Source organism: Salvia hispanica, chromosome 2 (genome assembly GCF_023119035.1).
Source record: "Salvia hispanica cultivar TCC Black 2014 chromosome 2, UniMelb_Shisp_WGS_1.0, whole genome shotgun sequence".
NCBI lineage: Eukaryota > Viridiplantae > Streptophyta > Magnoliopsida > Lamiales > Lamiaceae > Salvia > Salvia hispanica.
Genome location: NC_062966.1, coordinates 19184173 through 19208376, shown reverse-complemented (window position 1 = coordinate 19208376; position 24204 = coordinate 19184173). Strand labels below are relative to the sequence as shown.

Genomic DNA, 24204 nt, shown 5'->3' with positions numbered 1-24204 from the left:
AAGAATAGTGACAGTGTTACGAGTATATATTAGTCGAATTTCAGGTTCAAATCTTTGGAGATAGTATTAATCTCTAAAATCTAGTGATATACTTCATCCGTCCCATGGAAGATGATCCTTTTTTACTGGTACAAAATTTTATGCAAATTTATTTCGTATGTTGAGAAGAGAGAATAAAGTAAGAGAGAGGAAATAAAGTAGAGATAAAAGTGTTTCTATTTTAAGTAATGGGTCATCTTAGTTGGGACAAACTAAAAAGGAAAGTGGGTCATCTTCAATGGGACGGAGGGAGTATTATAGTACGATATACTCTCTCCGTCACACTTAAAATGAAACATTTGGAAATTGACACGAGATTTTATGCAGTGTTGTTTTGTGAGCTAAAGAAGAGAGAGTAAAGTAAGAGAGATGAAAATATAGAGATAGAGTTCTTCTATTTTAGGAAACGTTTCATTTTTAATGGGACAAACTAAAAAGGAAAACGTTTCATTTTTAATGGGACGTGAGAGAGTATAAATTATGAAGAAATTCACCAATAGCAAATGGATACCAAAATATAGAAATTCGTTTGAGTATATACTTGGAGGCGAATTCCTTGGTACGGACTACAAATTTTATATTGAAAAATATTTAAGAGGAAATTTCCTCGCATTTAAACAGAAACAGGAAAAAGAAAAGCAGTTTCAGAATCACCAGGAGGGAGAGAGGGCTGCAAAATTTCATTTTGAAGGCCCCTCTCAAAACTCAATCTTTTTCCCACAAAAAAACTAGAAATTTCATCTGTGAATCATAGGAATTTTGTTTCTGTTCATCGTTAACACATTCCTATGGTTCACAAAATTCAATTCTTTGATGCGCCGATTGAATGCCCGCACAGTAAGCCCTAGTCCCGAAGAAGATAACAAAGATATGGATCCGATCAAATTCCAATTCCGCACGGCCCGGCCCGGATTCCGACCCCCCAACAACAAGCAGCCAAATCCAATTTCAAAATTCTGTCTCTACATCGCTATCTCGATTGCGATTTTGCTATTTTGCTACGCTCTGCTCTATGGGAACAGAATTGACGAAAACAAGAAATACGGCATCGTGATCGACGGAGGGAGCACGGGGACCAGGATTCATGTGTTCAAGTACGACGTTGTCAATGGGAATTTGGCCCTGGATTTCTCCGACAAGGGGCGGGCGTCGATGAGGGTGAATCCGGGCCTCTCGGCTTACGCGGAGGATCCGCAGGGGGCGGGCGCCGCCGTGGCACAATTGGTGGAATTCGCAAAGAGAAATGTGCCGAGAGAGCGTAGGGGCGACACCGAGATCCGGCTAATGGCGACCGCTGGTTTGAGGTTGTTGGAGAAAGAAGGTCAAGAGAGGATCTTGGATGCTTGTAGGAGGACTTTGGGGGCATCTGGATTTAGGTTTCGTGATGATTGGGCTAGTGTTATCACTGGTACAGTCAACTTTGATGTCTTCACGTTTTGAATCATTATTGTTCTTGTTGTCTCTTGCTTTGTTGATATCTATGTGGGATATGGTAAGTTTTTCTTGTTCTTTCTAATGCAATTCTTTGGAAGTAAGCTTCTTGCTGATTAAGTTGAAATTGAAGAAAACTTTCGAGGGGAGTTAGTAAAGTAGCGTTGTTGCCAATGTTTATTGTCTTGTGCAGTTTGTGTGGAAAAAATTGAGCTTTGAGCTTATATGTCTATCATATTTCTAGTATTGACGGCTTGATTGGGGAAATTTAGATATTAGCCGGGCTTCTTCATGACCAATTAGTTGACTCTGTACATTCTCGAGCCTATAGTTCCTTAATTGCTACTCCACTTTTAGACTCCCTTGATTCGGAGTAGTTTTTATATCAATCCGAATGTGCAGCGATTTGTATTATCTACTCTTTTTAGTGTTTTTTTATGTGTTTCACATTTTTTTGATGATTTCAATGGTGATTTCTGAATTGTTTTAGGGTCTGATGAAGGCTTGTATGCTTGGGTTGTGGCTAACTATGCTCTTGGAACTCTTGGAAAAGAACCAACACATACAACTGGTATCATTGAACTTGGTGGTGCTTCAGCTCAGGTTCTATTCTGTTTATTGATATGGTTATTGTTAGTGTTTTTTGCTGCAAATCATATCACAGTTGGAAACAATAATATCAATGTTTTGTGGGAGTATTTTTTACCTTTCTGAAAATGAAGCTGCAAATTTGTTACTCCATTAGTCCATGATGTGTCTTTAGCTATATAATGACATTTTTGTTTTCCTATTTTTCATTTCATTGGTTTTTATTTAAATTCTGAATTTTTACAGGTCACATTTGTCTCAAATGAGCCTATGCCCCCTGAGTTCTCCCGGCAAGTTAAATTTGGGAATTTCACTTACAACCTATACAGTCACAGCTTACTTCACTATGGCCAGGTACATGACATAGTATCAGTGTTAAAGCATCCTTCCTGTGGATGAGTTTCATATGTTTTAGTGGATTTCTCAAAATATGGATTGCCACTTTTATAAGACTACAGTCTCTTCCAAATTTCTGAAATAATCTTTCCTTTTGCTTGTGTAATAATGGTGTCATTTAATAGATTTTGCAACTTAGGAATATACATGTATACTGTTGTAAATAGATTTATGGTATTCTGGCTTCTTCACTGCATACAGAAAACATATGACTGTTGATCGTGATGTCATTATGCTATTAGCTGTGAAGACTGCTGCCTCTTCCAAGTATTTTTGATTACTATATTTTTGCAGAATGTTGCCTTCGAGTCGTTGAAAGAATCTCTTCTATCAGGACACCACGAATTGCGTACGTCAAGCTGAAGGATTCTTTTATTGTCTGGTTATCTTTATAGAGCTTCCCCAATTCCCCCCTATACCTATCTCATCTTTTTCTGTGGTGAATTATTTGGAATTTGGAGTGGAAATGCTATGGGAAAACTATATTATACTATACCGTGTTCACTCTTTAGATGAATTCTTTTAAGTTCAATCTTCATTTAGAGTAGTTAGGGTCTGGAACCTTCATGTGAGAACTAGCTGAATTATGCTGTCTAGTCATCTCAGCTAGATTGGTTGCTCATAATTTCTACACCGGGCACATAACCTTTGTTTGAAGTTTGTAAATTTGTTTGTACTGCAGCTGCCGAATCTCTTTACATAAAGAAACCAATGGATCCTTGTACTCCTAGAGGATATGCCTATGAAAAGGAGGCACGGAGGCTCTCTCCTATTTCTTTGGTCGAAAAAAGGAGATACATGTCCACTTTGTCTCCCAGTGGTAATTTCTCCGAGTGCCGATCTGCTTCTTTGAAGCTGCTGCAGAGAGGGAAAGGTACTTTATCTGATGACTTTACATGCTTCTTAAAGATCTTTTTACAGGATATGTTTAACTGACTCTTTTATGTCATATACAGACAAATGCTCTTATCACACTTGCTACATTGGATCAACATTTATTCCAAAGCTGCAGGGGAAGTTTCTGGCAACAGAAAATTTCTTTCACACTTCAAAGGTGTCGTTCAATGTTCGAGTAATTCTGTTCTTTTTCAATACTTGTTGTTTTTTTCCTAAAGTTTTTCTCTTCTCTTCCATCAAATAGTTCTTTAGGTTGAGGCAAAGATCATTTTTGTCTGGTTTGATGGCTGCCGGGGAAGAATTCTGCAAAGATGACTGGTCAAAGCTGACAAAGAAATACTCATTTCTCAATGCAGAGGACCTTAAACACTATTGCTTCTCTTCGGCATATATTGTCGCCATGCTTCATGATAGTCTAGGAATTGCTTTAGATGATCGAAGGTACATTTTTCAATCATCGATCTTAGGGAGTTGAGGGACCTAATATTTGCTTCCTGCTAATTCATAACATCATATTCCACTGTTTCTGAATGATCTTGGAGCAGGATTAAATATGCGAGCCAGGTTGACAGTATCCCACTCGACTGGGCGCTGGGAGCCTTCATCCTGCAGAGTGCAGCCGAGTTAGACACAGATAATGCAGATTGGCTGGCCCCGGTTATAGGAGGTGAATCTTCACCCCTACCTCTTCTCTTCGGAATCTTCCTAATGGTGATGCTTGTGTCATGGTTCGTGGTGAGGAGACGGAAGCCTTATCTGAAGACGATCTATGATATGGAAAAAGGTAAATACATAACCACGCGCATCAGTCGATACTCATAAAAGTAGCGGAGTTACAAATGTACGTCCCTGAATTTACTCAGACAACGACGACCAAGTGCCTCAGTGATCTATCTAGACTGCATGTGAAGAAGAAGTTTGTTGCTGCTGCACTTCCTCAATCTCAGTTCCCATCCAAATCTCGGCCAAGAATAGAGGGATCTGGCCGATTGTCGAGCAAGTTAAGGACCGAGGGGTTTAGCCGGGGCGCATGGCCGTGTTTTCGGGTGAGTACAGTTCTTGTATGTCCATTGGTATAGAAGAAGATTTAGTGTAGGATTCTGTTTACATAATCCAGTGATTGATTGCACAAATGTGAGCTCTGCTCTGATGTGTAGCATCATTTTAACTATTAATCTTATCACTATTTAGGGTTTGTTTTTGTACACAGTGAATGGATGCATTGCTTGTTCCACAATGTATAATGAGTAGTAATTTATATATCATCTCAAATTGCTAGTATTTAATATTTCCCAGTATTTATATGAATCTCTACAATCCTCTGTCTATAATAGTCTTATGTCAAATACAGTATATAATTATTATATTAATTTTCATTAGATTAATATAAGCTATGCATTTGATTTGACTAATACTACGAAACTCAAATCTCGATTGTATAAAGGAAAACTATTCAAAACACCCAAAGCAACATACTCCTTTTGTACTTAATTTTCTTGTATATATTTTAATCTTTGAAGAATTGAAAAACATTTAATCACAAAAGTATCTAATCATTTATGTATGTAGTTCTCATAGGAAAAATAAATATTACCGTGATTCGTTCTTTGAAAATTAAAATTGTTTTCCCAAACTTGGTTATAAAACCAAAACAGAAGGTACTAGAACTATAGGAGTAATTTCTGTCTGAAAATGTAATAATAGAGTATACAGACAAAAGTAGATTCAATCGCCGCCGGTGACTTGGTGTTAACTTTTCTTGGACAACACACCAATATATGGAATCCATTAATATTCATCTAGAAAAAAAGTAAAATTCGAACAAACTTCAAATTGTATTGCATCGTCTGCGCTACGTTTTGTCCATTTCACATTCATATCAGACCGTTGCAAACAATAAATAATACTAATATTAATAGTAATAATAAAAAATAATTAATAATAATAAAACCCATTCCCCCCAATAATTTTTTAAGTCCAAAATACGAACAAAACTTTATATCACCATCCTCATTAATAAAAACAAACTCTTTCACCAAATCAGCGCAATGACTCATTTTTCTAAGTATGTACAAACGAAATAGTACAGTTTAACACCAAACAAAAATTAATTTATATATAATAAAGAAGTAAAGAATCCACCTTATGGCTTATACATCAATAGAGTAATTCTTGTCGATAAGTTTGAATTAGCCAAAGTCATCGAAAGCAAAGTAAAACGCGTGAGCAATCAACAACTCCATAATATATATATATATATACACCCTTTTATAGAAATTTGATTTTCTTGGTTGCGCAACAAATTCGCGATTTCTTTCCCGTTTCCGTATCGAGTTTTCTGTTCCTCATTCAGGTACCTTTTTTTCCTTTTTCTCTCTCTTTTTTCTTCCTAGTTGTTGTTTCCCCCAATTCATTTTTTGAGTTGTTGATTAGATATTGACCTTTTGTTTTGGCGCCCTAAGCTAGAGAATTCGCTGATCCCGCTGCATTTGCCAGCGTGATCAATGAATTTCTGACGCCTTTTGATCCTCAATTTTTTTCTTTTGTTAGGGATTAGGTTTTTACGCCTGTGTTGAGATGAGTTTCTTTTGTTTTGGTTTCAATTTCTTTTCTTTGGGTGATTTGAGTCAATGTACAGGTCAAAAGATCAGAGCTTTCTCGTTAAATTGTAAAGGGAATTTTTCTTATTGTAATCCCGAGGCCGAAAGATTGTATCTTTTCTGTGAATATATTGGAAAATTGCAGTATTTGGATTCTGATTTTGAAGGGTTTCTGTTGACTTGCTCAACCCAGGATTTTTTGTGCTTGTTCTTGTTGCTTGAGGCGGTGGTGGTGTAGACAAGGTTAAAATGGCTGAACCTTTGGTGGGGAATGTGAACCAGCTACCGAAGACTGAGGCGGGTGGGCCGAGCCAACCGCTCCCTGAGGCTGTGGGGCTAAATGGAAAGAAGCCGGATGTGGTGGGTTCCTCATCATCAATGGCTGAAGATAACCAAGTGGTAGTGACAGTTAACAATGAGGAGGAAGACGAGAATGCACCACTGATAGGGATGGGGGAATGCCGGATTTGTCAGGAAGAGGATTCTGTAAATAATTTGGAGAGCCCCTGTGCTTGCAGTGGGAGTCTTAAGGTAAAATGCTCCTTTGATGCTTGCTCTTTTGGTTTCGTTTGGGTTGGTTGTTATCTATTTCTGGGTTGTCTAAGTTTGTAGGTTGCTATGTTTAAGCTGTGTGCTTCGAGTCCACTGAAACTGTCATCTTATAGGTGTTAGGCAAAATATTCAGATTTCCATAAAGATAATAAAAGCATTATGCATGTATGAATTATCGTGAGCATCTAGGTGTCGTAGAATTGATGCAATTTGGGACTGCATGAATATAGTCAGAAGACGACCTTGTTATTTAATGGTGGGGATATAGAACTCTGAATAATTTTTTGTGCAAGTTCTCCTGAAGTTTCTTGAATTTCTCTTTCATGATTATGTTTTTTTATTTGGGTTATCCTTTTGGCCCTTCTTATGTATGACCATCTTTATCCTCCCTCTCCTCTTCTTTTCTCTTTTCTCTTGGGTATTCATTTGTTCAAGTGACTTGTTTACTATTTTACTGAGATCTATTATTACTTTGCAGTATGCTCATAGGAAATGTGTTCAACACTGGTGCAATGAGAAGGGAGATATTACTTGTGAGATTTGTCACAAGGTATGTGATTTTACCTTTACTACTTGATGATATTTTCCCCATTAATCTAGCAAAAAGTCAATCAATGCTGTTTGTTTACGTATTCTCTCTTATGTCAATGTTGATATATCCCAACCATGAAATATATTTGTTGGAACAGTTGTGGATTGTTTTTTACTCATCAATCATGACAACCTCAATGTGATAGTTCAATTTCATGTGATACATTACACTAGGGATGTTTTCACCTATTATGAACTCACATACCCCATCTCACTGCCTTTGGATGTGTATGATTTAGAAAAATGAAATTGCCAAGCTCACATGAAGATATGATTTGTGATGCCGGTGTTTTAATCTCTATCTTTGACATTGTTTACTTTGTTCTGCAGCAATATGAGCCTGGTTATACTGCCATACCACGTCCTCAGCCTGATGAAACTACCATTGATATAGGGTAATAATTTGATTCTTAAAAGTGCACATATATGTTCCCAACTTCATTTGGTCACAATGTAAAGAGGAAAGTAAAAGTTTGTTTCAGTTTTCATGGAATTAAAGTCTAACTATGATTTGGTATCTTGAACCTCTTTCCAGTGGAGTATGGCAAATATCTGGCACACCACTAGACATGCATGATCCACGTCTTCTGGCAATTACTGAGGCTGAGCGTCAGTTGTTTGATGCTGACTATGATGATTATAACAACGCTAACAGCAGTGGCGCTGCCTTCTGCCGTTCAGCTGCTCTGATTGTAAGCCTTTGCTATTTTTTTGTTGCAATTCCTCATTTGGTAGTATCTCTGTGGTTTGACTAAGATTCGAGAAAATAAATTAATATGCTATGCCCTTTTTGGGAAATTATTGTCTGTCTTTAAATTCTAGTCCGCCCATGACTTATTTCTCTCCCTGCATTAAAGACCACATTCAATCGATATATTGAGAGGTATCTTTCAATTGGCAGTTAATGGCTCTTTTGCTACTGAGACATGCACTGTCCATCACCGATGATGGGGATGCAGACGGAGAGGACGACGCATCAACTTTCTTATCTGTAAGTTTTCATAGATCATCTTAATATGTGAGATGCTGTCCAACCCTCTCGATTCTAAAAAATTGCTGAATAACCCAATATTAACATCACATGCAGCTTTTCTTGCTTCGAGCCGTTGGATTTCTTATGCCTTGCTACATCATGATCTGGGCCATAAGCATCTTGCAACGTAGGAGGCAAAGACAGGTATGTTACATATAATTGCTCCAACAGAAATGACGTTAGAAGCCAGCCATTATTAATGTCCTGAAATCGTCGTTTGCTGGCACAGGAGGCTGCAACACTAGCGGCTGCACAGTTCGCAATCATGGTTCAATCAGCACAAAGCAGAGGCCTCATCGTCACCTCAGCCGCACCAGCAGTCACTCCGTTGGCCACTCCCCATGCTGCTGGCCCTTCACAGGCCGTGCCTCAGCAGGAGCACGTCTGATCCAACAATAGTTTCCTCATCTCTCTCTGCCCATTCAAGGCATGTGGGAGTTGTGCTCCAATCTCAGCGTTTGCAGTCGACTCTTTTGCGGTTAATTTCATGTTAAATTTTCAATGTGAGACTTGGCTCTGTTACATTACATGTGTATATGATTTATGAATTTCTGACCGTGAGATGAGCTGATCAACGGCGTTTTTCGACTAAGGTAGACGTTTGCCTACTCAGGACAGAACTCCTCCCAGGAAAAAAAACCCAAAAAATGTACTGATGAAAAGTGTACGTATTTGATGTACCTTGCTAGTGTAATAATATGTATTTTGGCAATTTATTTCTTTGTTTTGCCATTTTGTTCTTTCGAACGTTGTTGGTGGGAATGTATATATGTCTTTCAACGATGTGATGCTAACTTTGGTTAAATTTCTGAATCTTTTGTAAACAAATTCCAAGAAAAATGCGCACAAGAAACGACTTATCGAATCACAACCTTCCAAAAAACAAAACCTAAAATAAATAAATAAAAAATATTGAAAAAAAATACACTAAAATAAAATAAAAATAAAAGAAAGGATAACGGTCATCAATCCCAATACCGGCTTTTTGTGGAGAGATTGATATTTACTCTTTATATGGTAGTGAGCCTTTTTTTTTTTTACTTTTAACTAATAATAGGGGAAATTATTCAATAAGTCATGAAGATGATCAAATGCTGGTTTGTTCTATACTTTTCGATGTTTGGAAAATAAATTATGAAGTTTGAAATTTTTGCTATTATCTTATTTTTCTTGTTCTAGTGAATTGCGGCTGATTTGACAGCCGGTTTAAAACACGATGACAAAACAAATTTTAACTTAATTAGATATTGTCATTTTTCTCAACGTCGTTTTTGTCCACTTTTGTTAAATCGATTGGCACATTAGTGCGTAATTCGATAGAAAATGAAAGGATGAGATGACTGCGAAAATCTTAAACTTCATCATGTCAAAATCTGAAAAATGTGGATCAGCCGATCAAGTCATCAGACTAAAATATGACCTATTTATTTATTAAAAACAGTGAAACAATACCAAAATGGTATTGGTCTAGAATACGTGACATTCCATTTTTCATAAATATGAAAATTATTTCTCACTCATGTTACCGACACTTTAGCCACACTTTTGGAAATTATTAAATAATGAAAAAATGATTACGTTTGATCATCTACTAAAAGATTACGGTCTCAAATTGCAAAACAATAGAATTAATCTAAAAATATAATGATTAGCAAGGATGAATTGAAAAATATTAATTTGACTGTGGATCAACATTCAAAGATCGGAATGGAATGGAGCCCATCTGTTTCATGAAAGGCATAAAAGAACATATTGCTTTGAGACTGCATCGCTAAACTCAAAAAAATTGTGGATATTCTGTGTTACTTAATTCTTGAATATTGATGTCCCACTTATCTTTTCTAAGATAATTGGATCCATCCCTTTTATTGATTGGCCAGCGCTTTAGGGCATGGATCCAAATGCAAGCAATTCTATAACTAATCACGATTTTTGTTAATCCTTTTTGCTTGTCTATTTTTTGTTCCCTTGAAATGTTGAACAATTTCCTTCATAAAACTCTTTGATTAAGTTTGATGGTTACATACTTACACTAAAATACACGAAGAACGGTTTTATGTTAGCCACACCCCTACTCCTATAAGAAAAGGGTCGATTTAAATAGAGTAAACTATGTAAACGATCCTTGAACTTTAATGTTTGCATATCTGCAATCCCGAAAAAGATAGTATCATGGAAAGTCTCTTGACTTTGAGTTTTGCTCGTTGTTTGGTATTTTTGCACATTTTTCCAATTTTCCGGATTGAAATACCTAAAATGCAAAAGTACCAAAAAACGATCGAAACTCAAAGTCCAGAGACTGCAATGTGCAAACGTCAAAGTTTCGGAACCGTTTATGTAATTCACTCAATTAGAGAAAAAATTGGTCTTTTACCTTATATTTATTCCAATTTAAATATGAAACCAAAGATTAACATTCAATATAATATGGTCTCAAAACAATTTGGTTTGTGATAGTCATTTGGATACATCCATGGGGGCAAACCAGTATTTTCACATAGGTATCTATATGCTAAAACCCTAAAACTGATATTCTCAAGAACATATTCATGCATAAGATAAAGTGAAAACTTTCAACAATGGTAAAAGCCCTCTGTTTCACTGCAAGATATGACTGATGTGTAGCCCATTATATATACAAAACACACTCTACTAATCATCTTTCTCTTACTCACATTCATAGATTTCATTGTTCATTTATGACATCTCAATCCTTAACTCAAATTGGACAACCAAAAAGCACAGTTTCTGTCCGTTTATCACATTTTCTTGTCGGGCTGTAATAAGTTCGGACCATTAAATAAAAACAAAAACATTCCCTTCAAACTCCATCGAATCTCATAAAAGCAGAGAGATTTAAAATAAAGCATCAGAACATATGTCTTTAGAATGTTCCAAGTTGCATGTGATTTTAATATTTGATTAATATCCAAAATAAAGTGGATAAAGAAAAAGATGGTCTTCCTGGTTATATGTGAAAATTAGAGATAAAAATAAATAATTTTCATAAAGAAAAAACTCAGAGAAACTGGCAAAAGAAGCATAAAGAAAACACATTTAGCACAAGAAACCAGGAATTGTATTTTTTGTTGCATAGAGAAGAGAGCTTGGAATTCTAAAGTGAGATCTCAAAAATAGCATAAAGCTGAATTTGGGTTTTTTTAAGAGAAGATGTTTATGCCTAAATCCTTTTACCCTTCTGCTTTTATGACTGATCTTATGTTTTGGCTGCTCAAACATAATTAATTAACTAACTTTATTTCTTAACCATTAAGTAAGCTAATCTACTAGTAAGCATCTCATAAAGGTAAAAATCATGATATTCCGACAGTGTTATAGTACATGTCAGAAAAGTGCATCCACGTAGGCGGGAGGGGGCCGATGTGGCGGCCGGTCCAAGATGAGTTGGCATTGGTCTTTGTTGAAGAGGACAAAAGCAGAGCAAATGATAGAAAATGTAAGGAAGAAAAAGATGCTTAGCTTCTCGAGGGTGGTGTAAGTGTTTCATTCCAATCACCTTTATTCATCCCTTATTTAGATTCTTTTCTTTTTCTCTCAATAAATAAATAGACAGCCTTATTAGTTTTTAGCATAGATTTATGATTGAAGGGTGAATCCAAAACTCTTATATGGATTGGGGGCCCTCTCATTGCTTTATGCTTTGAAAGTTGAAACTACCCTCCAAGAATTATATAAGAAGTAGTTTTGGATGGAACATTGTTACACATTTATTAGCAATAGCCCCACATTTCTTACATAATTCACAAGCTAATTAAGCTATGTTGATGATGTGCATTCATAGGTCAGCTTTGGTGTTGATATGTGTGGGATTGTTAGCCTTCCATCCTCAAGAAGCTTGCGGCGGCCGCCTTCTTGCGGATCACCCCATGCTCGTGGCACCTGACACGAGCACGAACACGATGCCCACTGGCAACAAGGGGTCACCTGCTTTGGGGCGGACAATTGATCCGAGCCGTTCCAGCAAGAGGAAAGTTCGGAGAGGATCGGATCCTATCCACAACAGAACTTGACATTGAGGGTCTCTCACTTGACACATTTGGGAGATGGAAGGAGAAATCATGTCTACTATAGCTAGATATGATTTTTAGGCTTGAGCTATTTGGAGTTTGGATTTGGAGATGTGTATAGTGTAGCATAGGAAGCCGGAGAGCCGCCCCCACAGGAAGCAGCCGCGGCGGCGCGAGAAACAACTTGAGGCGAAGCAGTAGACAGGGCTTGTTGAAAGCCACAGAATTCAGTTGGTTTTGATTCATTATTTCTTTGTCATGTAACGGTTTTTTTTGTTGTTTTTTACCTGTTCTATTTTGTCCGATTCTTACATAAGTTTTGAGCACATTCTGAACTTGAAGCCTTTACTAAATTACAAATGATCATAGAAGCATATCAAAGTTGGCAAATTATAGAAGACAGATTCTTTATTTAATCTAAATGGTTATGAACTTATAATAACTAATCTCAGCTTTTAACCCACGCAAACAACCATAATCTTGTAAAATAAGTTTGACATTATGCCCACAAAATAAATTCCCCCTCCACTTTGAAAAAGATGAAAGATTAGCATATGGGAAACTTAGAGCATCCACGTCACATACCGGAAATAGGACCAGACCGCGAAAATTGTGGTTCGGTCCCGATCCCATGCATTGCAAGGGAGGGCGGATGGGTGGGATTTTTTTTCTCCGATTTTTTTTTATAATTTTAATAGGTATATCTCTAGTTTTTTTTCTTCATAAATATGCATTAGAGGTCAATCGTGCACGATGCCTAATTCTTTGATGAATATGCACGAGAGAGAGTGCATGACTTCGCTCGACAACATAGAAAAAGTGGCAAGTGCCTACACAAGCATATTTAAGGCACACATCGGCTTAAAGCAGTAGCCTTTCTAGAAAAGATTATTGATAAATTGTTGCTACATTAATACTTCCATAGATTCGATTGGTGGGAGGTTTGATTTCAAGTACCTAAATTATGTGAAGCTCTTAAAAGCAGTCAATAATATTAGTGGCCGTGTAAGTGTTAGTGTACGCCCCCATATACTAAAGATTGGTAGTATCAAATTTGCCGATAATTCATGGGAGCAATATTTCAAGACAAGATAAGGAGTACAAGTAAAATACTCCCTTTGTTCCATTAGAAATGAAACGTTTTCCTTTTCGGGTTGTCCCATAAAAAATGAAATGTTTCTTAAAATAGAAATATTTTTATCTCTACTTTCTCCTCTCTCTTACTTTATTCTCTCTTCTTTAACTCACAAAACAACACTACATAAAATTCTGTGCTGAAAAACAAACGTTTCATATTTATTGGGACGGAGGGAGTACAAATTAATGCATTAATGCAGATCAAAACAAGATCCAAAATGACTTTTAAGTTATTACATTTGACAGATAAAATTTAAAACAATATCAAATTAGTACTAGTGTTTTGATAGATTAGATTAATTTGTACATGTTTTTATAGTCACAATTTTATTTTATTTTTTTGTCTTTACAAACATATTTATCTTATTTTTATTAAAATTTAAAGTAATACTCCCTCCGTCCGCGAATAGGAGTCCCGTTTTTCCATTTTAGTCCGTCCGCGAATAAGAGTCTCGGTTCACTTTTACTATAAATGGTAATAGGGTCTCACCTTCCATTAACTCATTTTACTCACATTTCATTTAAAACTAATATATACAAGTGAGACCCCTATTCCACTAATTTTTTTCCACCATTTTTCAACATTTCTTAAACCCCGTGCCGAAAATAAATGGGACTATTATTCACGGACGGAGGGAGTACTAGGAATTAGTAGAAATTAATAAAACCACATTTAATTAATAAATTAGTCAAAAAGTAGATTAAACCCACCGACCCACGCATCTAATCACATCCCAACAAATTAAAATCCACCATCCAATCAACAAAATTTAAAATGACGGCAGCGAGACCGAGTGCGGCGGTGGAGGAGAGAGGGGGGTGAATTTAAGAGAGACAAAGGCGGTGGCGCGGCCGAGGCGAGGATGGGCCGGAGAGTGTGGGAGGAAGACGACAATCATGTATCTATGTGAGAACAAGAGGGAATAATTGTACCCCTAATTATTTTATAGTGGTATATACTTATGAACTTTATTTATATATGAAAATTATGCAACCTTAGTTTTTATTCAAAAACTCATTACTACCGCCCATTTCCAATATTAATACATAATCCAATTTATCAACATAGAGTCCAATTTTATGCTACTATACTTTAAATTACAGATACAAAATTATAGTAATATAATATTCGACAGAATAAGTCACTTATGGTCTTGACATTTTCTTGATCCACCAATTAAGTATCAATTCCGCAGACAGGGTGGTGCATAATATTGTTCAAAGTTGACACCATTAAATTTTTCAACACTTGATTGATGCTTGTTTTACTCTATTGCAAATCTTTGGGTGTCATTTCCTACTTTATAGGTTTTTTCCAGCACAAAGCTTAGCACTACTATTTGTCTGCATGCCTCCTTAATTATCACTAGATGATATTTCACTCTAAAAAACTTCTAACAGTTTTGTAGGTTTGGAGTTTAATCAAGTCCCATTTTATGTAAATCAGATCACATCATTCCTAGGAATCTTTTAAATTGCTCCATTTAAAGTGGTCATTTTGTTTCTCTATGTAATAATTTCGAGGTTAGAAATAATTGCTCCATTTTAAGAATTTTTTTTACTATTTTCATTTTTTTTTTAAATTGACTATACGTATAGTTGCTATATTAAAAAATCACATTGTATTATATGGTAAACTTCTAGCTTAAGCAATGCTGTTGCATATTGTCACTATTTAAAACCCTATATTTCTGCTTCGTGGTAGACTATAAGTACTTGCTTATTGAGCCTGAACACCTTTTCGCACTGTTAGTTACAAGTGTTCTTCCTTGAAGATAAACCAAACAAATTAAAAATATTATACATAATAATTTGTGAAATCCAGAAGATACACACACAATAATTAACTTAGAAGCAAATTCTGACCTTAACGACCGACCAATTAAATTCGTTGTTTGAATTTTTTTATGCATTCAATCACACACTCGGACATGCTAATTTGGACTAACAACTCATGATGCATTTTTCAGTATGTACAATATAGTATCAAAAAACCAAAATCATGATGTGCATCGTTATGGTTAGAGCTTATGTATTAATTCGTTTCGTTCTGCTCCAAATAATTAATGAAGATATAGCACGTAGACTCCTCTAAGCGAAGACACGCATTACAAAATATATTTAGAATAGATAACTGCCTTAATTTTATTAAGTATAATTTGATCTTTTTGTTCGTGATCTATGAAAGACCGGTCTCTCATATATACCTTTGTTTGTTCCCACTTCCCACCTAATTAAAAGAATTCATACAACAAAATTTTGATTTGATTAATTGTAAAGAAGACTATCAGTGGCCTTTATCATTAATCGTTTATATTCTCTGTGCTTAAAAAATTAAGAGGGGTTGGGGATTAATTATCTCTTGTGCGTAAAGACACACTTAGTTGTATTAAAAATAGTAGTATACTAGTACTTAATTAGCAATGGACCTATACTTATTCTTCAATATATAGCCACTTATACTTCCATCCTCCACCACACCTCCCATATTACAATTTTATTGCTATTTCTGTAAAATCTGTCTCTCTTTCTTCAATGGACCTAGGCTTAATCCCCACTAAAAGTGGCGAAGAAACCGAGCCCGACACCCCACCGCACACGCCCACTCCATCCATCAAGAACCACCAGCCGCCGGCGTTCAAAGAATGCATGAAGAATCACGCAGCCAATATAGGCGGGCACGCAGTAGACGGGTGCGGAGAGTACATGCCCATGCCTGTCTCACTGATATGCGCCGCCTGCGGCTGCCACCGCAACTTCCACCGCCGCGCCATCCTCACCCCACACTTTCTCAATTTCAATTTCGGACAGCCTCAACGCACCGCCGTTAAAGACGTGGCCGGAAGAAAGCGGTCGCGGACCAAATTCAGCCAGGACCAGAAGGAGAGGATGCATTCCTTCTCCGAGAAGCTCGGCTGGAAAATGCAGAGGTGCGACGACGCAGCGGTGGAGGAGTTCTGCCGCCACGTCGGCGTCGCTAGAGGAGTGCTCAAGGTGTGGATGCACAACAACAAGAACATCAACCGCGGAAATGGAAACACTTTTTTACTTCATTAACGCTCTTTATTCACTAATTAATTTCATTTTATTTTTTCTTCTCATACAACTTAATATATTCTATAATTTTGAAATATGAAAAACTAAATTCAGAATATTTCTCTCTTGGAATCGGCTGATGTACTTGTGAATCATAACAAATTCTTGTATCGGATTTTATTTGCATGGAAAAGAGGATCGAATTTCTCTTTCAAATCTGCTCACCAATTTTGTCGTATTTCATTTTAATTCAACCATTTTTCGCGGATTTAGTTAGTGTATACGTATTACACATTGTACTGATCATGTGACAATCAATATTTAAACTTGAGTAGACTTACACGTAATTTTTAACCCCAAATAAATGTTTCTTCTCCCGAGTTGAACAATAAATATAAAATTGAATTATAAACTATGGTTGTCCAAATAAGTTGTCTCTTTTTTTTTATTTTCCCCTGTTTCGAGCTTTTCTAATATTATGAGCTACACGATCATTTTCGAGTAATTGAATAGCTAAACTCCAACATTCTTTCACCAACAAAACAGATGATTAACATATAAAAATATGAATCGTTCTCCAAACTTGTTTTTCTCTACCCCTACTAATTTAATACAAGTCAAAAGTTCATTCAAAACCAGCAAAAAGGGACCATGAGGTGAACGAAAACCATCCTTTATTAACAATTGAAAATAGTTAATTTGTTGGTTAACTTGGTTCAATTTTTGTAGGAGTATATTTCAGTACAATTTATTTATATAGCTTTACATTGATGAGTTTTAATCAACTTAACATCAAACATAAAAAGTGACAATTTTCCAGTATAGTAACTCAATTATCCAAGACTTGGAAACCATGTATTTTGATTCACTTAGTTATGTTCCTTTTAGTTGCTTTAAATGATTTTTTCATTGCACTGAAGTAACAATTTTCCGTAATTGATAACATTTTTTTTATCTTAACTGTGATTTGCCGAAATAGGACTAGGTGGGTGTGGCGGCAGGCATAATTTTAGATTCTCTCATTGAAAATCTCATGAAATTGATTTTTGTTTACGAAATACTCCACTTTCGTGATAAAATATAGTGAAATTTTGTGGGTTGGGAATGTTACAACATGATTTTCAATCAATATAAATATGACTTTTCCCTTCGCTTTCAATATTGAATATACTAAACTTGTTGATGCTTCTAAAAAGTATACACTATATATAATCTATAGTAGGGTGTTTACTAATTTTGTTTTTTACAAATGTGAATAAATTGGTGTACTTTTTTCGTTCTTTGTTAAATAAGCTATTTTTTCACTCATTTTAAGAAACTAATACTCCCTCCGTCTCACTTTAGGAGTCTCATTTGAGGTTAACACGGATTTTAAAAAATGTAAAGGAAAAGTAGGTGAAAAGAGATAGTGGAATGTGTGTCTTACTTTTACGTATTAGTTTTATAGTAATAAAATGTGAGTGAAAAAATTTTAGTGAAATATGAGGCCTATTACCTTTTATGAAATATTTTAACCGAAACTCCTAAAGTGAGACGCCAAAAACTGGTCAACCGGGCCTCTTAAAGTGGGACGGAAGGAGTAATAAATAGTTAAAATAGAAAAAATATTAAAATAAGAGATGAATAATATAGAGAAGAGTATTATCAACGTTATTCTCTTTTTTATTTTACTTTACTAATTATTACTATTATTTTTTTAAAACATGCGAAAAAAAGAAGTAACTTCATTAATAAGGGACGGAGGTGGGAGTACTATTTTTTCCCACACTCTTATCACTTCTATTTTTTCATCTTCAACTAATAACACGCTAATCATTAATTTTTTTTGTCTCATAAGTACTATTCTAATTTTATATTTATGATTGAGATTATTAATAATGAATGAAGGTAGTCTTTTTAGAATTGGACTCCTTTACAACTTTTTCAGTCTCTATTTTCATTTTATTCTGCACTGTTCCCGGAGTTTGTAACTCTCCTTGTAGTTTCATAGCTTTTGAAGAAATAACGTTAGATTGATTAAAAATATTCAACATTTGAAATAAAGACCACAACATGAAGGAAGGGTACGTAGTTACGAAATATACTACTCCTATTAAATAAGATTGCTATATTTCATCGGAGTCCTACATTGGAAACTTAGTAATGGGCTGAATTCCAACACAAATATTATAATTGGGCTAATTTAGGAGGCATATACAAAGCCCAATCTCATTCGCAGTCCTCCTAAATATAAATATCCACCGTCGGATTTAGGGTTACGACAGCAGCAACGCTCCCCCCTTCATCAGTTATCGCGCTCACATTCTCCCATCCAAACCCCAGTCGGAAAAATGGTGCAGCGGCTGACATACAGGAAGCGTCATAGCTATGCCACCAAATCCAATCAACACCGCGTCGTCAAAACTCCCGGTAAATTTACTTAACAATTTGCTCGAATTGATTCAATGATTTCTGCTCTTTAATAGCTAATTTGATTTCTGATTTGGTATTGTATGATGATTATTCTCCCCGAATCGATTAGTTTTAGCGTGTGAGTGACGGATTGTGCGTCATATGTGAATTCTAGGTGGGAAGCTAGTGTATCAGACCACCAAGAAGAGAGCGAGTGGACCAAAATGCCCCGTCACCGGAAAGAGGATCCAAGGGGTATGTGTCGTTTAATGGATTGATGCGTAGTATTCTGAAAGCTTGATTTTGCAGTTTCACACGAGGACGATTTTTACTTGATTCAGTGGATTTGTGTACAAAAAATATGCTCATGTTCTTAGCTACCAATTTATGGTTTTATTGCACTCAAAACTTGCTTTGCATTGAGGAATAAGTTTTGATTGATTGCGTCAAGTATTCTAGCTCTATTAAGCCTATCCAGATAGTATTTCAACCTTTTTTGTTTAAGAGAGATTATAAACTATATGTCAAGTTTCAATATTTGAAGATTGGATCTGTTGGCATTTTTCTGTTTGCAAGATTGTATCTCGGGATCAAATATGAAGCCTGTTTGGTTCGTGAGATTGAATCCCACAACTCAATCCTTGATAATTAGTCGTAGCCAACCCCCTCAAACTTAAAATAATCTCACAACTCAATCCTAGATTATATCTCGGTACTATTTTATCTAGGAAACCGAACACGGCCCTAGTGTATGCATTTGTATATCAGGAACTTGTACTTCATTGCTTTGAATTTCGTTGGCATCCTGCTTGACTGAAGTAGATATGCTTTAATGTTTTAAACATGGACAGATTCCTCACCTGAGACCTGCGGAGTATAAGAGGTCTAGATTGTCCAGGAACCGCAGGACTGTGAATCGTGCCTATGGCGGAGTCTTATCTGGTTCTGCTGTGAGGGAAAGGTTGGAGCTTTATGTTTTTTAATGTTCTATTAAGCTGTCAATTCTTGACTCGTTGTGATCAAGTTGTAACACATCATTTTATTATTATCTTCTAATGTAAAGGATCATTAGAGCTTTCTTGGTGGAGGAACAAAAGATTGTGAAGAAGGTTTTGAAGATTCAGAAGGCCAAGGAAAAGGTTGCTTCCAAGAACTAGATTTAAAGCTTGAGGCTAAGATAATTTTGAAAAGCAATTTATCAGAGGGATTAAGAAATTGTATTGTGAGATTTTGAGGTGCCTTGATTTATTTTTTTCCTATCGAAATGAATGACTCGTTTTCTTCTGCTTGATAAAACTCATTGATTAACTACTGGTTTCCTCTAATTATGTTCCTCTTATTCACAATTTATTGTTTTGTTGATGCTCATAAAAAAGCGAAGTATATAAGTATATTTAATTATGACACTTCAAAATAAATACTGCTATTAAACTGTTATTATATGAAAGATCCACGGAAAAATGATTTGTTATTTATTAAACCCTTTTTGTAATCTCATTCCTCTTTAAGTGTTCTGTTATTAGAAAGAGAATTCAGCGGGTAAGTTTTATGACTTTATCTACCAATTGTGTTTGAATGTTTTCTTGTGGAGTATAAATTGTAGTTGGAATTATGCCAAAAGTGGATCGTAGTGTCCAATGTTCAACAATCTAATTTTTTGGTTTCTATATGAAAAACGCTCTTGCACATTATTATCAATGCTTTTTTTTTTTTTTTTTTTTTTTTTTCATTTCGATGTCGTTTTTTAATATATGAGGGAGAGAGTTCGAACAATGAAAACTTTGATTTATGGAGATTTGGATCATGTATGTAGTCATTGAGCTAAGTGATAAAAGATTAGTCCTTTAATCAAGTAGCAAGATTAGGCATTTAATATCATGATGATAACTTTTTCGCCCAATATTTGAAATTCATGGACAACTCCATTTCTGGATAATCCTGTCCTTGAGAGCTTAGGCTAGAGTTTTAAGATTAAATTTAATGGGCTCAATTTCAACACAAAAATTATAATTGGGCTAATTTACCAAAGCTTAAAAAATGCATCTGTACAAGCCCAATCTCAGCCACACGTCCTGCTCCTAAATATAAAAATCTCAGCCGTCGGATTTAGGGCTTCGGCAGCAGCAACACTCGCCCCCTTCATCAGCTCTCGCGCTCGCATTATCCCACCAGAACGGAAAAATGGTGCAGCGGCTGACATACAGGAAGCGTCATAGTTATGCCACCAAATCCAATCAACACCGCGTCGTCAAAACTCCGGGTAGATTTATGTAACATTTTGCTCGAATTGATCGTGTTTGTCTTCAGTGATTTGTGCCCATTTATAGCTGAATCAATTACTGATTTGATATTGTATGATGATTTTTATTCCCGGATTAATTGGTTTGTGTCATACTATTTGAAATCTAGGTGGGAAGCTAGTGTATCAGACCACCAAGAAGAGAGCGAGTGGACCAAAATGCCCTGTCACCGGAAACAGAATCCAAGGGGTATGTGATGCATTTTGAAGATCATTTTCTCAATCATGCGATAATTGCAGAAATATTCTTGTTTTTTGAGTGAAAGCTTGATTTTTCAGTTTCATACGAGCACCATTTTTTACTTATTCAGTGAATATGTGAAGTAAAAGTATGCTCTTATTTTTAAACCCCAATTTGTAGTTTTATTGCTCTCATAACATAGCTTAGGTAATGGAATATGTGTTGATTGATTGAGTCAAGTGTTCGTGTTCGTGTTCTGTTAAGCATATCCAGATAGTTTTTGGACATTTTTTCGTTTAAGAGTGATTTAACGATGTCAAGTTTCAATCCTTGGATTTTGGATACGCTGCCCTGTATTGTTGAATATTCAATCAGCCAATCAATTAAAACTAGGCCCAACCCCAAATGTGTGTGAATTATTTGAGATATACGATACACCCTAACCTTATTTACAGGTATCATCTACTTAGATCAGTAAGTAGTATGTTCAAATGTATGCATTTTATATGTCATGAACTTGTACTTCCATTGCCTTGAATTTCTTTGGTCTCATACTTCACTTAATTAGTTATGCTTTGATTTTATAAATGTGGACAGATCCCTCACCTGAGACCTGCGGAGTATAAGAGGTCTAGATTGTCCAGGAACCGTAGAACTGTGAATCGTGCCTATGGCGGAGTTTTATCTGGTTCTGCTGTCAGGGAAAGGTTGGTGTTTTTTGTACTTTAATGTTCTATTAAGCTGTCATTTCTTGACTCGTTGTGATCAAGTTGTGTAACACATCATTTTATCTTCTAATTTAAAGGATCATTAGAGCTTTCTTGGTGGAAGAACAAAAGATTGTGAAGAAGGTTTTGAAGATTCAAAAGGCTAAGGAAAAGGTTGCTTCCAAGAACTAGATTCAAAGATAATTTTGAAAAGCAATTTATAAGAAATTGTATTGTGAGATTTTCAAGAGCCTGTATTTTCCAGGATTCTTTTATATTTCGTATTGAAATTATTCTGATTGCTACATTAGAGCATCCCCATCCGTGCTCTTAGCTAAGAGCACGGAATTGGGCCCGGACCCACTTTTACTGCTTGTCTTTAGCTAAGAGCACAACACCCACATCCGTGCTCTTAGCTAAGGACAAGCTCAAGGATCCCACCATTCTATTATTCAATTTAAATAAAAACATTTCTACAATATTAAAATGTATTAAAATATCCAAAATATTATTACAAATTACAAAATAATTAAAAATTACATAATTAAAATCTTAAAAATTAAAAATTACATAAATAAAATCCTAAAAATTGAAAATTACACTACTTGTTGCTGAATTTCGCCCAAATGTGATTGATTTGATCTTTTTGTAGCTCAGTGTGGGCTCTTGTATCGCGCATTGTGTGTCTTCTTTTCATCCTTTCGTTCACCGTCGTATGCACACCTCGACGTGGGGGAGACCTCGCGGTTGAGCTTCCGGCTTCATCCTCATCGTAAAAGTTACCCGCCATTGGTCCTTCGTCAGCTATAATCATGTTGTGCAAGATAATGCACGTGTACATGATGTCGGCGATATTCTTAACGTACCAAAGCCGAGAAGGGGACTTCACAATGTTGAATCGGCCTTGAAGGACACCAAAAGCTCTTTCGACGTCTTTCCGAGCAGACTCTTGACGCTGCGCAAAAAGAATCCGTCTCGGCTCTTGTGGATTGCTCTTGACGCTGCGCAAAAAGAATCCGTCTCGGCTCTTGTGGATTGCTGAACGACTTCACGAAAGTCGACCACCTTGGGTAGATACCATCGGCGAGATAGTAACCCATGTGGTATGCATTTCCGTTGACGGTGAAGTCGATCGCCGGTGCTACACCATTCAAAACATCATCGAAGAGTGGTGAAGAATATAGCACGTTCAAGTCGTTGTTGGATCCGGCAACACCGAAATATGCATGCCAAATCCATAGGCGGTAGTCGGCGACCGCTTCAAGGATAAGCATTGGGCCGCTACCTTTGTGGCCGCTTAAGTGTTGCCCCCTCCAAGCAGTCGGGCAATTCTTCCACTTCCAATGCATGCAGTCAATGCTGCGTAGCATACCGGGAAAACCATGGACTGTTTCGTGAAGACGAAGCAACCGTTGACAATCGTCGGTGGTGGGTGCCCGAAGGAATTCCTCGCCGAAAGCAGAACGAAAGCCGTCGCAAAAATTCTTGAGGCATAGGATTCCAGTTGACTCACCGACATGCAAATACTCGTCGAAGAGGTCAGCCGTTTGCCCAGTAGCAAGTTGTCGGATGGCACAAGTACACTTTTGCAACGCCGTGAGACTTTGCCGACCGGTTGCGTCTGCACCTTCTTGAAAATATTCAACGCGGGTGGACAATGTGTTGACAATACGCATAAACAACCGTTTTGACATGCGAAAACGGCGCCGAAAGTAATCTTCTAGATACCGCGGCTGGTCGGAAAAATAGTCGGCAACGAGCCTTTCATGGGCTCCCTCTCGATCACGAGGGATGTAGCGACGTTTTGCTCTAGTTGGTTGAGGAGGATGGGCGGGGGTATTGGCGGCGACATAGGCTTCATAGGCGGCACGATATTGTTTATAAAATTCTTGTTCTTCGCGTTCCGCTTCCGCAATGAGATTGGTGAAATCCATTTTTGAATTTTTGAGAGAGAGTTTGGGTGAGAGAGGAAGATGTAGATGATTAGTATGAAAAAGTATGAATGAGAGATAATTTGATGTGAAAAATGGATGATGAATGTGTGTATTTATAGATGATTTTGGGATTAAAAAAAAAATTCACAAAATCCAAAAAAAACGTCTATAAACGGCTCTATTTTTTTGGGAATCCAAAAATATATATATTTTTTTTTTTGGTATTATTTTGAATTATTTATGCATTTAAAAAAAAATCGAATTTGCCAACGTTAATGTTGTTGGCCAATCAGAGCATGCCACGTATGGCTGCTCAGCGGCACGGACGTGCTCTTAGCTAAGAGCAGCGCCGTGCCGCTGGCAC

At 36.5% G+C, this 24204-nt stretch overlaps 5 protein-coding genes across 7 annotated transcripts; all 5 read left to right on the top strand.

Moving 5' to 3' along the window:
* Positions 1–658: 658 nt before the first annotated feature.
* On the top strand, positions 659–4616 carry LOC125206036 (probable apyrase 6). Of its 2 annotated transcripts, XM_048105310.1 has the most exons (9): positions 660–1447; positions 1961–2073; positions 2305–2412; positions 2749–2803; positions 3137–3328; positions 3411–3508; positions 3596–3792; positions 3897–4135; positions 4215–4616. In XM_048105310.1, exons 1-9 carry the CDS (start codon positions 853–855, stop codon positions 4238–4240), a joined length of 1623 nt encoding a protein of 540 aa, XP_047961267.1. In that variant the 5' UTR covers positions 660–852; the 3' UTR covers positions 4241–4616. The 2 variants fall into 2 exon arrangements, with proteins under 2 accessions (XP_047961265.1, XP_047961267.1); XM_048105308.1 differs by having other exon boundaries at positions 659–1447; positions 3897–4616.
* A 958-nt stretch (positions 4617–5574) lies between these two features.
* On the top strand, positions 5575–8910 carry LOC125207689. Of its 2 annotated transcripts, XR_007174006.1 has the most exons (9): positions 5575–5704; positions 6145–6482; positions 6982–7053; positions 7425–7489; positions 7630–7786; positions 7996–8085; positions 8182–8271; positions 8357–8630; positions 8725–8910. XR_007174006.1 is itself a non-coding variant. In XM_048107139.1 (8 exons), the coding sequence occupies exons 2-8, from the start codon at positions 6201–6203 to the stop codon at positions 8513–8515; spliced, it is 915 nt and encodes a 304-aa protein (XP_047963096.1). In that variant the 5' UTR covers positions 5575–5704; positions 6145–6200; the 3' UTR covers positions 8516–8910. The 2 variants fall into 2 exon arrangements, 1 of the variants encoding a protein (XP_047963096.1); XM_048107139.1 differs by having other exon boundaries at positions 8357–8910.
* Positions 8911–15790: 6880 nt separating this feature from the next.
* LOC125205844 (zinc-finger homeodomain protein 9-like) lies at positions 15791–16436 on the top strand. Its single transcript, XM_048105000.1, has one exon. The coding sequence runs from the start codon at positions 15828–15830 to the stop codon at positions 16347–16349; it is 522 nt and encodes a 173-aa protein (XP_047960957.1). The 5' UTR covers positions 15791–15827; the 3' UTR covers positions 16350–16436.
* A 2140-nt stretch (positions 16437–18576) lies between these two features.
* On the top strand, positions 18577–20044 carry LOC125205845 (60S ribosomal protein L34). The gene is made up of 4 exons (XM_048105001.1): positions 18577–18737; positions 18895–18974; positions 19571–19680; positions 19783–20044. The coding sequence occupies exons 1-4, from the start codon at positions 18659–18661 to the stop codon at positions 19874–19876; spliced, it is 363 nt and encodes a 120-aa protein (XP_047960958.1). The 5' UTR covers positions 18577–18658; the 3' UTR covers positions 19877–20044.
* Positions 20045–20818: 774 nt separating this feature from the next.
* Positions 20819–22213, top strand: LOC125205846 (60S ribosomal protein L34-like). The gene is made up of 4 exons (XM_048105002.1): positions 20819–20979; positions 21129–21208; positions 21797–21906; positions 22005–22213. The coding sequence occupies exons 1-4, from the start codon at positions 20901–20903 to the stop codon at positions 22096–22098; spliced, it is 363 nt and encodes a 120-aa protein (XP_047960959.1). The 5' UTR covers positions 20819–20900; the 3' UTR covers positions 22099–22213.
* Positions 22214–24204: the final 1991 nt, after the last annotated feature.